This window comes from Ctenopharyngodon idella, chromosome 23 (assembly GCF_019924925.1).
Source record: "Ctenopharyngodon idella isolate HZGC_01 chromosome 23, HZGC01, whole genome shotgun sequence".
NCBI lineage: Eukaryota > Metazoa > Chordata > Actinopteri > Cypriniformes > Xenocyprididae > Ctenopharyngodon > Ctenopharyngodon idella.
Window position 1 is genome coordinate 8,589,394 of NC_067242.1, and position 14,435 is coordinate 8,603,828.

Here is a 14,435-nt window from a genome sequence, read left to right on the forward strand (position 1 = left end):
TTTATTATTATTAGTGATACATAATAAAATATTTTATCACGGATGCCTTTTATTCTTCCATTTTATTTTATTTTGCAAATCAATAAGCAGCATTCTGCTGTATATATAAAAAAAATTCAATGCAAATGTACAAATCACCACAACGACAGAAATAGAATAAAATTATATTAAATAAAATAATTTAGCCTACATTGAATTAAATAAATTCATAAATTCTTGTTATATTTTAATTACAACCATTTAAATGATAAATGAGATGATTAAATATTTTAAGTGCATTTATAAAGTGATCAGTTCTTACCATGAAAGGAAAAAATAAATGAATGGTTTTGAAAGCAAAAGGGTAAATAAATTAATAATAATCTAATAATAATACTTTTTGTTTTCATAACATAAAAGAAAAAGAAGTGGACATAACTGAACAGTGTTTACACAATTATAAACATTATATATCAACAATTTATATTTATTTTTTCGTACTTTTATTTTGAAAAACAGAGTCAATGCGTCATAATGGGTTGTCCGTACCAACCATTGTAGATTGTATCTCACATCTATTTTTATCTGACACACTGTCGGTAACGAATCAACTACTTGTTTTAAGCCTCGTTTTAGCGGTCTTGGCCAAAGATAGTCATAAGTACTGTTACATATCAGATTGAAGCCGATATTAACGAACCTTACACGGTTTTTACTCTTATCACCGCTCGAAGAAAGTATTACAAGCGTTACGTTCTTGAATCTAAACCTTCTGTCAACCAACATGGACCAACTTGAAGTATCTACAAAAGAAACCAAGGTGAGATTTCCTAACTGTTTGATGTGTTGTTTTTCTTCGGGGAAAAATATCGGGCAAGTGTTAAAAATATGAGTTTGTTTAGTACAGGGCCTGTGTCAACCATTATACAACGGAAGGGTGAGTAATGAGTTTAAACCTGCCTAACATGTGATGATGACTCAAACTCTGACCACTGGATTGGAGTTAAACAGTGATGAACTTTACCCAGGTAATTGTTCATGGGTGAGGGCATCTTCAGCATGTGGACTTTGAAATTCTTGAAATGACTTGAGTCATAAGGGTTGAGTGTTAATAAGTAGGTCAAATAAATATTACAATACTTAAGAACAGTGTCATTAAGTATTATTTTATTATTATTTACATTATTAATATTATTTTATCAATATCAAATTTAATTAATATTAATTTATTTTGATTTCTTCAATTTTATTTGAAGAATTATTTTATTATTAGTGCTGTCAAATCGATTAATCGTGATTAATCACATCTAAAATAAAAGTTTGTTTATATATGTGTGTGCGTATATGTATGTATACACATATTATGTACAAACCTTTATGTTATATGCGATTAATCATGATTAATTGATTTGACAGCACTATTTATTATTAATACACAATTATAGTATTAAGATTTTGAATTGGCTTTTATTTTTATATTTTCAGTTTGCATTTTAATTATATTTTAATCAGTTTTAGTACTAGTTGAAGTCTAAGCTTTTTTTATGTAATATTTATATTTTATTTGCACATTTATTTCAATTACCGAAAACATTTCTAGTTTTTGTCATTTTAATTTTAGTTTCAGCTAACAATAATAGCACTGCTTGAGACTTCACATTGAATTCCCATCACCCTGTAGACCTGTATCAAAGAGAGCAAATGTCTGACATGCTCTAACTGTCATGAATATAAAACTCAATTTGACTATTTCAATGTAATTACTATTCATGGCACATGTGACAGGGCTTTTATTCTGCTTGTCCACTGCTGATGGTGTTAGTTGTTGGAATGTAAGCATAACTTCTGGTGATCGAGTGTATCAGTCATTCATGTGATTATTTTGTTGTTTTCCCAGAGCCCCTGGGGCGCTCCCGTCCTTGCACCATCACCCTGCTCTCTGGCAGATGTTATGAGTGAGCAGTTGGCCCGACAGCTGGATGAGGAGGGCAGCACTTTCCCAGACTGCCCAGAGTGAGTCTTACAAACTTACATATCAGAATATTACAATTATTACGAGTCTAGTACCCCACCGTCTTAGGTTTAGATTATTTCTATGTGTAGAAACACTGGTAATAATATATGATATAGTGAACTAAGTAGAGTTGCATGATTAAAGAGTTAGTTCAGCCAAAAGTGAAATTTCTGTCATTAATTACTCACCCTCATGTCGTTCCAAACCCATAAGACTTTCATTCATCTTCGGAACACAAATGAAGATCTTTTTTATGAAATCTGAGCTTTCTGTCCCTCCATTGACAGCTACATAACTGAAACTTTGACACTTCAAAAAGTTCATATAGAGATCGTAAAACTAATCCACATGAATTGAGTGGTTTAGTCCAAATTTGATGGCGAAAACATCTTTTGTATGTATTTACTTATTATTATTTTCAGTACCGACCTGAAGCTGACCTGCACTTCTGAAGCGGACACGTCCAGTGATCTGATACTGGCCCAGATGCTTCAGATGGAGTTTGATCGCGAGTTTGATACGCAGCTGCGCAGGGAGGAGAAGAAGTTTAATGGAGACAGCAAAGGTAAAACCCTTTAAAATCGGTATGAAACGGAAGGTGCGATAGTCTTTTCTTCCCTATTGTGACACATATCTGAGTGAAACGGCTTCTCGAACAAGAAAAAATGTAGGGCGGGACTTGATTTTATCCATTTAGAATTGATTGTATGGTTGTGGTTTGCTATTGGCCGATGTCATGTGAGTGACAGGTTGTCCTGCCCTCGCACCAGTAAACACGTCATCAGAGAAAGGAGATGTCGCTACAAGAGAGATTGGAAGTTATTTTGAATAAAGATTATGAGGCACGTGAATTTTTAAAAATAATGTTGTGCACGGATGAATCGTTTATAATAAATACTGCAATATTCAATAAAAAAACAAGAATTGTCAATTTTGATTTCATGGTGACTTAGCTCGCCCCAATATGAAAATTCTGTCATCATTTACTCACCCTCATTTTATTTGAAGAATTATTTTATTAATAGTGCTGTCAAATCAATTAATCGTGATTAATCGCATCTAAAATAAAAGTTTGTTTATATATGTGTGTGTATATGTATGTATACACACATATTATATATGTACAAACTTTTATGTTAGATGTGATTAATCACGATTAATCGATTTGATAGCACTATTTATTATTAATACACAATTAAGTATTTATTATGATTTTGAATTGGCTTTTATTTTTAGATTTTTATTTACATTTTAATTATATTTGTCATTTTATGTGCTTTTATCATTCTTATTAGTTTGTTTTTTATATTTCTATTTAGCTTTAATTTATTTTCAGTTTTAGTAATTTTAGTACTTAAGTTGAAGTCTAAGCTTTTTATGTAATATTTATATTTTATTTGCACATTTATTTCAATTACCGAAAACATTTCTAGTTTTTGTAATTTTAGTTTTAGCTAACAATAATAGCACCTCATGTCGTTCCACACCGTAAGACTTTCGTTCATCTTCTGAACACAAATGAAGATATTTTTGATGAAATCGGAGAGATTTCGGTCCCTCCATTGACAGTCTACGCAACTACCACTTTCAAGCCCCAAAAAGGTAGTAAAGACCTCATTAAAGTAATCCATGTGACTCCAGTGGTTCAACCTCAAATTTATGAAGTGATGCGAGTGCTTTGTTTGCGCGAATAAACATCATTTACCAATTTATTTACAAAATATTCATCTCCAGCACATTTACAACAGCACCACGACACATGCGTGTTGTGTTGACGCAAGAGCAGACATTATTGTGTGAACGTGCATTGGTGATTAATATATATATATATATATATATATATATATATATATATATACACAGTATATATAACCTGAACAATTCATTTCCAGTCTCCATATCCTTTGAGAACTACCGCATGGTTCATCCGTACGAGGACAGTGACAGCTCTGAAGATGAGGTGGACTGGCAAGACACTCGCCATGACCCCTACAAAGCTGGTGAGCTACAATACCAAAGAACAGTGTTATTTAGTATTATTTTATTATTATATGATTATTAATATTATTAATTAATTAAAATAAATTTTAAATTAAATTAATATTCTTTTTATTTATTTTATTTTATTTTATTTTGAGAGAATTACAGAATTATTATATTAATATTTTGATATGAGCTTTTATTTTATATGTTAATATTTTGTTTAAATTTTAGTCATTTTATGTGCTTTTTTCATTCTTATTAGTTTGATTTTATTATATTTAGCTTTAATTTATTTTTAGTATTAGTAATTTTATTACTTCAAGTTTAAGTCTAAGCTTTTCATGTAATATTTTATTTTATTTTATTTGCAGCTTAATTTCTGCTTGTTTGTGCTACACTTAAAATCCTTACCAGTTGATTTTTCATCTGACTACATTTTATTTACTCGCTCAGACAAACCAACCACTACCCCTAAAAAGGGCTTTGTAGGGAAAGGCAAGAACATCACCACCAAACACGACGAGGAGGTCTGTGGACGGAAGAACACAGCACGCATGGATAATGTAAGGCTTTATCCAACTTTATCCAAATAACATTTTGAGAAGTGTCTTTACACTTAATCTTAATCTCTGAATGCATCTACGCAGTTTGCTCCGGAGGTGCAGGTGGGAGATGGGATCGGCATGGACCTGAAGCTCTCCAACCAAGTGTACAACGCTCTGAAACGCCACTGCCACACAGAGCAGCGCCGTAGCGCTCGACTTCATGAGAAGAAAGAGCACTCTACTGCTGTGAGTAGTTTTCCCTTTTAGAGTCAACATGAAATGATATATGAGGGCACGTAATTTTTAACATTGTGACCAAGAACCTAACCCATTTTTTATTTTATTTTATTTTAGGGGTTTTTGGGCTCAAACTGTAGAAGAAATGTTGTATAAAGAGCCCAACCCATTCTTTATTTATTATTTTATTTTTGTTTTATTTAATTTAATTTGTAGTTTAACTTACTTTACTTTAGAGACTCAACATATCATTCAGACATGTAGTGTATTCACTTGTGTGTTGTGACTGTATATTTAATGTCCTATTTTTCCCAGGAACAAGCTGTGGACCCCAAGACCAGACTACTGATGTACAAAATGGTGAATGCTGGGATACTGGAGAGCATCAACGGCTGCATCAGCACAGGAAAAGAGTCGGTGGTGTTTCACGCTAATGGAGGGAGGTGGGTGCATTGGATTATTGTGCAACTAGCTGAAGTCTTACATTTAGCACAAATGTGCATTTATTAAGCAACACTACTCTCGTTGTGTCTCCTACAGCTTTGAAGAGAAGATTGTTCCAGAAGAGTGTGTCCTCAAGGTTTTCAAGACCACCCTGAATGAGTTTAAGAACCGGGACAAATATATCAAGGACGACTACCGCTTCAAAGACCGCTTCAGCAAGCTGAATCCTCGCAAAATTATACGCCTGTGGGCTGAGAAGGAGATGCACAACCTCACCAGGTACAAGAAAGATATCTGATCCATTTATCATGATACAAGTGATTAACTGGATGACACTACAGTGTAATAAATTACACTAGATGAAATAAGATGACACTATTGTTTAATGTACTTTATTTATGTGCTATTTTTCTTTCACACACACTTAAATGTCCATGTAGGATAAAGAAAGCAGGGATCCCATGCCCGGATGTGGTGATTCTGAAGAAGCATATCCTTGTGATGTCATTCATTGGGCAGGACCATGTCCCTGCACCTAAACTGAAGGACGCCATTCTGAGTTCAGAGGACATGAAGAAAGCGTACTATCAAGTGCTAAACGTGAGTATACCGAAACACTAGAATGTTAAATGGGTATTTGGTAAAAGAATTTTGCATAGCATTGTTTAATTATATAAATAATGGTACTAATAAAGACTATGAATATGAATTGGATATTTGTTTTTGATTCACCATCTCTCAGATGATGCAGCGGCTGTATCAAGACTGTAACCTGGTTCATGCTGATTTGAGCGAATACAACATGCTCTGGCATAATGGAGAGGTTTGTATGAGGCTAGTCCTGACATTATTAGTAGCACATCTTTTTAAATTCTGCACACGAAGAAAGGCTTTTCATGTTGTCATGAACGTTCAAAAGTTTGAGGTCTGAGGTATGATTTTTTTAATGTTTTTGAAAGAAGTCTCTTACGCTCACCAAGGCTGCATTTATTTGATGTAAATGTAATTTATTCCTGTGATCAAAGCTGTATTTTCAGCATCATTATTCCAGTCTTAAGTGTCACATGATCCCTCAGAAATCATTCTAATATGCTGATTTGCTGCTCAAGAAACATTTATTATTATTATCAATGTTGAAAACAGTTGAGCTGCTTCATATTTTTGTGGAAACTGTGATACATTTATTTTCAGGATTCTTTGATGAATAGAAAGTCCAAAAAAACAGCATTTATTTGAAATAGAAACCTTTTATAACATTATAAATGTCTTTACTGTCACTTTTGTTCAATTTAATGCATCCTAACTGAATAAAAGTATTAATTTCTTTACAAAAAGAAAAAAATCTTACTGGTTCCGAACTTTTAAACAGTAGTTTACAAGCTTGTTGGTTTTACAATGGAGCTCTTAAAGGGATAGTTCACCCAAAAATGAAAATTCTGTCACTATTTACTCACCCTCAAGTTGTTTCAAACCCAGAAGACTATCATTCATCTTTGGAACACAAATGAAGATCTTTTTAATGAAATCTGAGAGATTTCTGTCCCTCCATCACCCAAAACTCTGATGCTTCAAAATGTTTTAGTCCAAGTTATATAAGAGACACGATCGCTTTATATGATAAACGGATTTAATTTAGGCTTTTATTCACATATAAACATTGATCAGAAAACAATGTTTTCAGCATTCGATTTTTGTCACAGAAGCTTGCAGGAATGAGGTTCATTCTCGTTGTTACGCAGCACATTTGAGCTTCCGAAAACCAAAGAAGACTTGGATTAAACAGCTTGATTCATATGGATTTATTTTACGATCTCTTTATGAAAATTTTAAAGTGTCAGAGTTTTGGGTAAATAGACTTTCAATGGAGGGACAGAATTAATAAAAAATATTTTCATTAGTGTTTTGAAGAAGAACGAAAGTCCTTAAGGGTTTGGAACGACATCAGGGTGAGTAAATGAATTTTCATCAAATGCATCATGACCCCATGAAGTTATTTTCTGTTTTTGCTCTTGAAGGTGTGGTTCATTGATGTGAGTCAGTCCATAGAGCCCACTCACCCTCACGGTCTGGAGTTCTTGTTCAGGGACTGCAGGAATGTGGCCACAGTAAGTGTCTGAACTATATTGTGGCATATTAAAGCAATGCTGATAGCTAAAGCAAGCTTTTGCTCATTAATGTATGCTCTTTTCTGTTCTCCAGTTTTTCCAGAAAGCTGGTGTGGCCGAGGCTCTCAATGTATTCGAGCTGTTCAACACCGTGTCTGGACTGGAGATCAACAGCGACAATGAGGCTGATTTCTTAGCCCAGGTCTGGACTTTAAATGTTTATTTTAAATTTAATCATTTTAAAAAAGCAAATGATACTGTGACTAATATGATGGATAACAAAGGCTCGTTTACAAACACTTTGGTGATCGGAATGTTATCTGACCTGTGTGTTCAGGTCCAGAGCTAGTCGAGGATGCACTGTGATCAGATCTCAAAGTAATGTAAACACATTCCAGCCAAATTCACGGGAAATGTGCACATAGCTGGGTGTTTTTGTGAAACAATTAAGGACTGAGTGGACGAATATATAGTTAAAAGTTTTCCGCGTCCTGATTGGCTGATGATCCGATCTGCTTGATTGGATAACAGTGATTGTTGAGGTCGAGATCGTATGAGGTTCATTCTCGTGTTACGCAACACGTTTGAGCTTCAGCAAGAACCAATGAGGTTCATTCTCGAGTTACGCAGCACGTTTGAGCTTCAGCAAGAACCAATGAGGTTCATTCTCGTGTTACGCAGCACGTTTGAGCTTCCGCAAGAACTAATGAGGTTCGTTCTCGTGTTACGCAACACATTTGAGCTTCCACAAGAACCAACGAGATTCATTCGCATGTTACGCAGCACGTTTTAGCTTCCGGAAGAGTTTTATTCTCACGCGTCAAGCAGGTTCGGTTGAGCTTCTGTTTATGCTTGCTGTGATCAATGTTTATACTTGAATAAAAGCCTAAATTAAATCTGTTCATCATATAAAGAGATCGTGTCTCTTCAGAAAATTTGGACCAAACCGCTCGATTGATATGGATTATTTTACAATCTCTTTATGAACTTTTTGAAGCATCAAAGTTTCAGTTGCGTAGCTGTCAATGGAGGGACAGAAATCTCTCAGATTGTGTATATGTGGTTTAGATGCTATTTGATTTGAAAGGTGGCAAAAAGATCCAACAAATTTCTAAAACTTAGTTATTAAAAAGCAATTCTTTCATGCATTTTTACAGATTGAAGCCCTGGAGAAAAGAAATGAAGATCATGTGCAGAAATCGGGCAAGAAAAACTTCAACGACATCTATGACGGCAGCCCACCCCAATTAAACACTGATGATGATGATTAACACAAGTACAGCAGTCATTTGAAAAATAAAGGAGAGAAAATTCCTCCTGTCACAATAAGGTGTGGAATGGGACGAACGCCCATGTCCATGTGAAATACTCACGCCATCCTTCTGCTGTTTGCTCGATGTTGAAAGTGACACATCATGGTCATTTGAGACATCAAGCATAACCTGTCATTTTTTTAATAGACAGTTTTGGAAGATGGTTAAAACAGATATTCATAAAAAAAAAAAAAAAGGAAACCAGTAACTATAGACACATGTGATGTTTTAGAATTGTGTGGTGTTAAAAATGTGTCTCCTTCCACAAAAGAGCAAGCAGGCAGTGAAGATCTCCTGAAAATCTCTGAATGCTCTGAATGTGTGTTGATGCTAGCTTTAGTAATGAGCAGAACGCAGGACATTGCTCCAGTTCTGCTGTTCAGCGTGAAATTGGCAGCCTGGGTTTTTATGTGGAATCATTTTACTGCTAAGATGACTATTGATGTAGATGTGTGGTCAAATCAGGTAAAGATGAAAATAAACTCTTGAATTGGCATGCTTTGAGTTCTTCATTTGCGACCTGCTATTTAGTCGAGGACATGTTCGTACCAAATACAGTTTAAAAGTCTGACTTGTGATTTTATAGGAACAGAAACAGTTTTGTTAGTTCATAGTTGCTTGACATATTTTATCCATAAGGTCAGTAGCAGGATTATTGTAGTTAAGTAAAACTAAACCATAAAAAATTTAGTTATTTAAAACAATCTGTAACAAAAAAAAAAAAACTTTTTCAGCAACGTTTCTCATTTTCATTTAGTTTAACTTGTAGTAAAATAACTAAAACTGAAATATATATATAGATATATAGATATATATATATATATATATATAGATATATAGACATTTTAAAAAAAAAATCCAAAAAAACCTTAACTGAAAATATAAAAATAAAAACTAATTCAAAATATTAATAAAAAAAGTTATACTCAATGATACTAAAATAACAATGGTCAGTAGTTCATTCATCTAATTTTTTGTACTTCATTATGAAATTATGATTTGCAATTTTACAGTTATTCTAATTTATATCATATTATTAATACATTGGAATTAGGATTTAGTTTGTATGTTATGATTAACGTAATGGAGGCATCTGTCATTCCCAGCGCTGCAACTGGAGAACATCATGTAAACAAAAACAAACCAGAATGTCAATATAGATTTTTTTTTTTTTTTTGCTGATTCATCTTGTACTCTTTCTTATGTCAACATGAAATATAACATCCTTCACGTCATAAGTTTTAAAAACAATACATAGAAAAGTAGGTCTGACTCGTCTGCATTTAAAGTCCCACTAAAATCAAAATTTAAGTTTTTAAGCTTTTAGTATTAATATGTTAGCCTTAAGGTCATGAATAAGCTAGTGTGTTCCAAAACAATGACAAAATTCGTATTTAGGAGATATAAGCATTCAAAACTTAGTCTCTCACTTCCGCTAAAATGGATCACAGGTTTTCATGACATCACTGTGGATTTCAGCTTATCATCAAATCTTCTGTCCAATCAAATGCTCTCTAGAATCTCCTCATAATAAATAGACGCTGAAGCTGCGGTTGAAATTGGTCATTTGTTCACACATTTCCTAGTTTCTATATGGTGAATGGCACATAGCGCACTATATAGGAGATAGAGAACGATTCAGACAGTGTAAATATGCTTTCCATTGACACGAAAGAAGCGCCACAGCGCGGGCAGTCTGCTCTGGTCCAGAAACATGTTAACATTTTCATATTGTTACTACGGGTAGGCTTTTATACTGTATCAATTTCACTGCATTATCAGAAGGCTTATGGTAAGCTATAAGTAAGCAGTAAGGTATGAGAGGCTGTGCTGTATCGTGAATAAGTCACGGCTGAAGGGCGTTGTTAGGCACAATAACAACCGGAGTGCCTGCAACCCCTTCAGCCGTGACTTATTCACGATACAGCACAGCCTCTCGTACCTCATTACTTTTATAAAACGGTTACCACACAATACAAAATATTAAAGTCAAAAATATGTAGGCTATCTGTGCAACTTTCATGAAGTAAAATCACTAAAAGCCTTCCTTCCGCTGGGAAAAAATAGTCCCTGACCGTGAACAGCAACAGAAGTTACATTATTACGCCATTAGATGGCGGCAAAGACTGTCTTTATGAGCGTGTCAGTCAGTAGCGAAGACTTTTACATTGAAAAGACTGAATTCTTGTGAACATGGAGCAAGACGCAACTGACAAATGCTTTGACTAGCCCTGTCAGTCACGGAAAAAACCCTTAACTGTTAAAAGGACAAGATAATACATTCATTAATAAGATAATACATTTTTTATTATGAACATAGGACCTGAAGGATAATGCTACTCACTCAATCGATCTCTTTCTCACAAAACTCTTCTAGTTCTACATAATACAGAAGCTTCAATGAACAATATCAATGAGAACAAACATGTTTACGTTGCCAAGAGTGGTTGCTAAGCGTATTGTGTAGTGATACACAGAACCGTTGGGTGAAGCGGTCATAGCCGTGTTTTATCGTGAATAAAACACAGCTATTGACCAATCAGAATCAAGGACACGAACTAACCGTTTTATAAACGTTAATAAAGACATATGTGAGCTATGAATATATTTTAGGTACTTATTGTATATAGGCGATACGATATATTTTTGCATTTTTGTTGGCCCATAATGATGAAGCAAGTAAGCGCTTCAGAAAGTGAGTCATACCTTGATTCCATAACTGCTCGGTGAGTTTATTCAGTGAAGGATTTCGAACGATTCTTCAAAAGAATCATCTACATTAAGATTCATTTGTTCGTCAGTCGGACTACACGCCACGCTGAAAGCGTGTTTGTACGAGAGCAACCGCTGGAAATCGACGGAGGAAACGCACTGCATCATGTCAAAAATATGAAAATATACTGCCTACCAACCAATGAACTTGTTAACTGAATTTAGATATTTTTCATATTTCCGACAGGGCAAACACCATTCTCACACGTTTACAACCTCCTTTCCTGAATTGAGCAATTTCTGTTTTCTTTCCCCATTCCTCAATAAATGCATATGCCGAGGGCGTCAACATGCGTTTTTTTCCCATGAAAAACACGGTTAGTAGGACAGTCTGTTTGTGTGTCATATTACTACCTGTGTCATCTTCACCATAAAAACTGCATAATCTGCATTGTGCATGCAAAACTGCAACAGCTATTATCTACTTTAATTACTCTGTTTATGTTTTTCTACTTCATAGAAATCCCATGACTTGGTCTTAAATAACAATTTCACAAAAAAAAAATTACAATTTCACTTGGTTTTAAATACCAGATAGCTTTAACATCTCAACTGTTTTTCCAAATTACAGCACAAATGGAGACTTCTGTATTAATTTTATAGCTATTCTATTATTATTTCTCCCAAGGAATTTTAGAAGAAACATTTGAGACAAAGTTCACACACACACACACACACACACACACACACAGAGAAATGCATAACATATGCTGCTTTTCATGATGGTGATCTGAAATGCAAGATGCATCTATAATAATATAGATTATATAAACCCAAATCATGAAAAATATGAGGTTTACAATACATCAGGCCAAAGAAACCAAAATAATCCCAAGCAGCCCGACAGGCTCATCCACATTTGCATTGAATGTCATAATATATGTCACACACCCATGAGGAAACATCATTGGTGGCATAATGTTTTTCTTAGTTTCAATGACTAATAAGTTTTCTTTCTGCGAGACTGTCACATTTGTGCACATTGTTTTTAATATTTGTTTGTTGTTGTGTATTTTGACAGTGATTGAGTAGCTTTCGGTTACAAGCCACGTGTGGAAGCCCCACCCACTTCATATAAATCACTATAGCTCTCACCTTTCCCCGTCTCCTGCTTTCTCTCAAACCATTTACATGATCAACCTGATAACATCTGCTCTGACTTGAAGTAGAACAAGAATGCTGCCAAATTGAGCAGTGAGAGAAATGAAAGGAGATATGCACATCTGAGGAAGAGACGAAGAGTTTTGAACTTGTCAGAGAGATCATACTATAATAATGACCTTTACTGAAAAGGGTCAAAAGAAGACCTACATTTCAACATTCAGGTTTGAGCTAACGCCTCCGCTGGATGTGCCGAGGAGAAGAGGGAATGGAGTCAAACTGACACACAGAGAGGAGAGCTGTCTGAAATCAGGTAAATCAGCTCAGAGATAGTTCTACACATTATACATTACTTCAAACTTTTATAAAACATTTTTTAGGAGAAATTTAGGACATGTTTTCTTGTCAAGATGTTTAAGAAGTTTGGTGTCTGTAAGAAGTTTTTGAACGAAGTCTCTCCTGCTCACCTGCATTTATTTAATTAAAAATACAATAAAATCAGTAATATTGCGAAATATTATTACAATTCAAAATAGCTGTTTTCTATTGTTATATATTTTAAAATGTAATTTATTCCTGTGATGTAAAGCTGAATTTTCAGCATCATTATTCCAGTCTTCAGTGTCACATGATCCTTCAGAGATCATTCTAATATGATGATTTGCTGCTCAGAAAACATTTCTTAAATTGAACACATTTTTTGTGGAAACCATGATAAAAAGAAAAAAAAAAAGGATTCTTTGATGAATAGAAAGTAAAAAAAAAAAAAACAGCATTTATTTGAAATAGAAATCTTTTGTACAATTATAAATGTCTTTACTGTCACTTTTGATCAATTCAATGCATCCTTGCTGAATAAAAGTATTAATATCTTTTTAACAAAAAATCTTGCTGACACCATACTTTTGAACAGTAGTGTATAGGCTACACACAGAAAGAGATGAACTTGAACTCATAACCATTTTATCATTCACCTGTAGCTTAACGGGTTTTGATATTTGTGCAGTTAAAATAACATCATTCTGACACTTTCAAACAGAAACTACTGATACAGAGAAAAAGTCTCCTAAAAATATCCTGGACAGAGTGGAGACCAATACAGGTATGTACCTTACAAACTACAAGACCTATATACAAGAATATTACAACATTTTAAGATTTGAAATGTTGACAGATTAATTAACAGTTTCCAAACCCACATTATAAAACGGATAGTTCCGGCCCTTGATTCTGATTGGTTGAGCCGCGTTCGAAGCCGTTGTAAAATCCCCGAAACATAAGTACATAAGTATCGCTGCGCCACTGATTGTGTTGCTGCGTCTATCTTAGCAACCACTCTTAGCAACGTAAACATATGTTTGTTCTCAATTGATTTTGTTCATTGAAGCTTACTGCATTATGTAGAAGAGTATTGTGAGAGAGATATCGAGTGACCGAGTTTATTACCTGCATTCAGATTTAGCATTTTCCTTCAGGTCAGTCCTATGTTCATAATAAAAAATCCGCTGCCATCTTGTCCCTTTAACATTTAATGGGTTTTCCCGTGCCCCGCGGACACTGACAGCGCTAGTCAAAGCATTTGTCATTTGCGTCTTGTTCCGTGTTCACAACAAGTTTCAATATAAAAGTCTTTGCGATTGAGTGACTGTCTCATAAAAACAATCTTTGCTGCCATTTAATGGCGTAATAAGTGTAACTTCTGTTGCTGTTCATGGTCAGGGACTATTTTTTCCAGCTGAAGGAAGGCTTTTAATGATTTTACTTTTTCGTGCCTAACAACGCCCCTTAGCTGTTATAAATTCACTGTAAACCACGGCTTCACGGGGCTTATTGCTTTATTCTAGTCTGCATTGACATTTAGGGTACGTTTACACGACAATGTACTAAAAACGTTTTTCATTTACAGATGACAACGTTGTCAAAACGATCCCCGGTCACATGG

At 34.5% G+C, this 14,435-nt stretch overlaps 1 protein-coding gene across 1 annotated transcript; it reads left to right on the plus strand.

The window, feature by feature from the left end:
- Positions 1–513: 513 nt before the first annotated feature.
- Positions 514–9,114, plus strand: riok3 (RIO kinase 3 (yeast)). Its single transcript, XM_051882465.1, has 13 exons — positions 514–799; positions 1,877–1,992; positions 2,416–2,558; positions 3,886–3,993; positions 4,430–4,539; positions 4,624–4,767; positions 5,074–5,201; positions 5,299–5,481; positions 5,643–5,802; positions 5,945–6,025; positions 7,218–7,307; positions 7,402–7,509; positions 8,465–9,114. The coding sequence occupies exons 1-13, from the start codon at positions 764–766 to the stop codon at positions 8,576–8,578; spliced, it is 1,521 nt and encodes a 506-aa protein (XP_051738425.1). The 5' UTR covers positions 514–763; the 3' UTR covers positions 8,579–9,114.
- Positions 9,115–14,435: the final 5,321 nt, after the last annotated feature.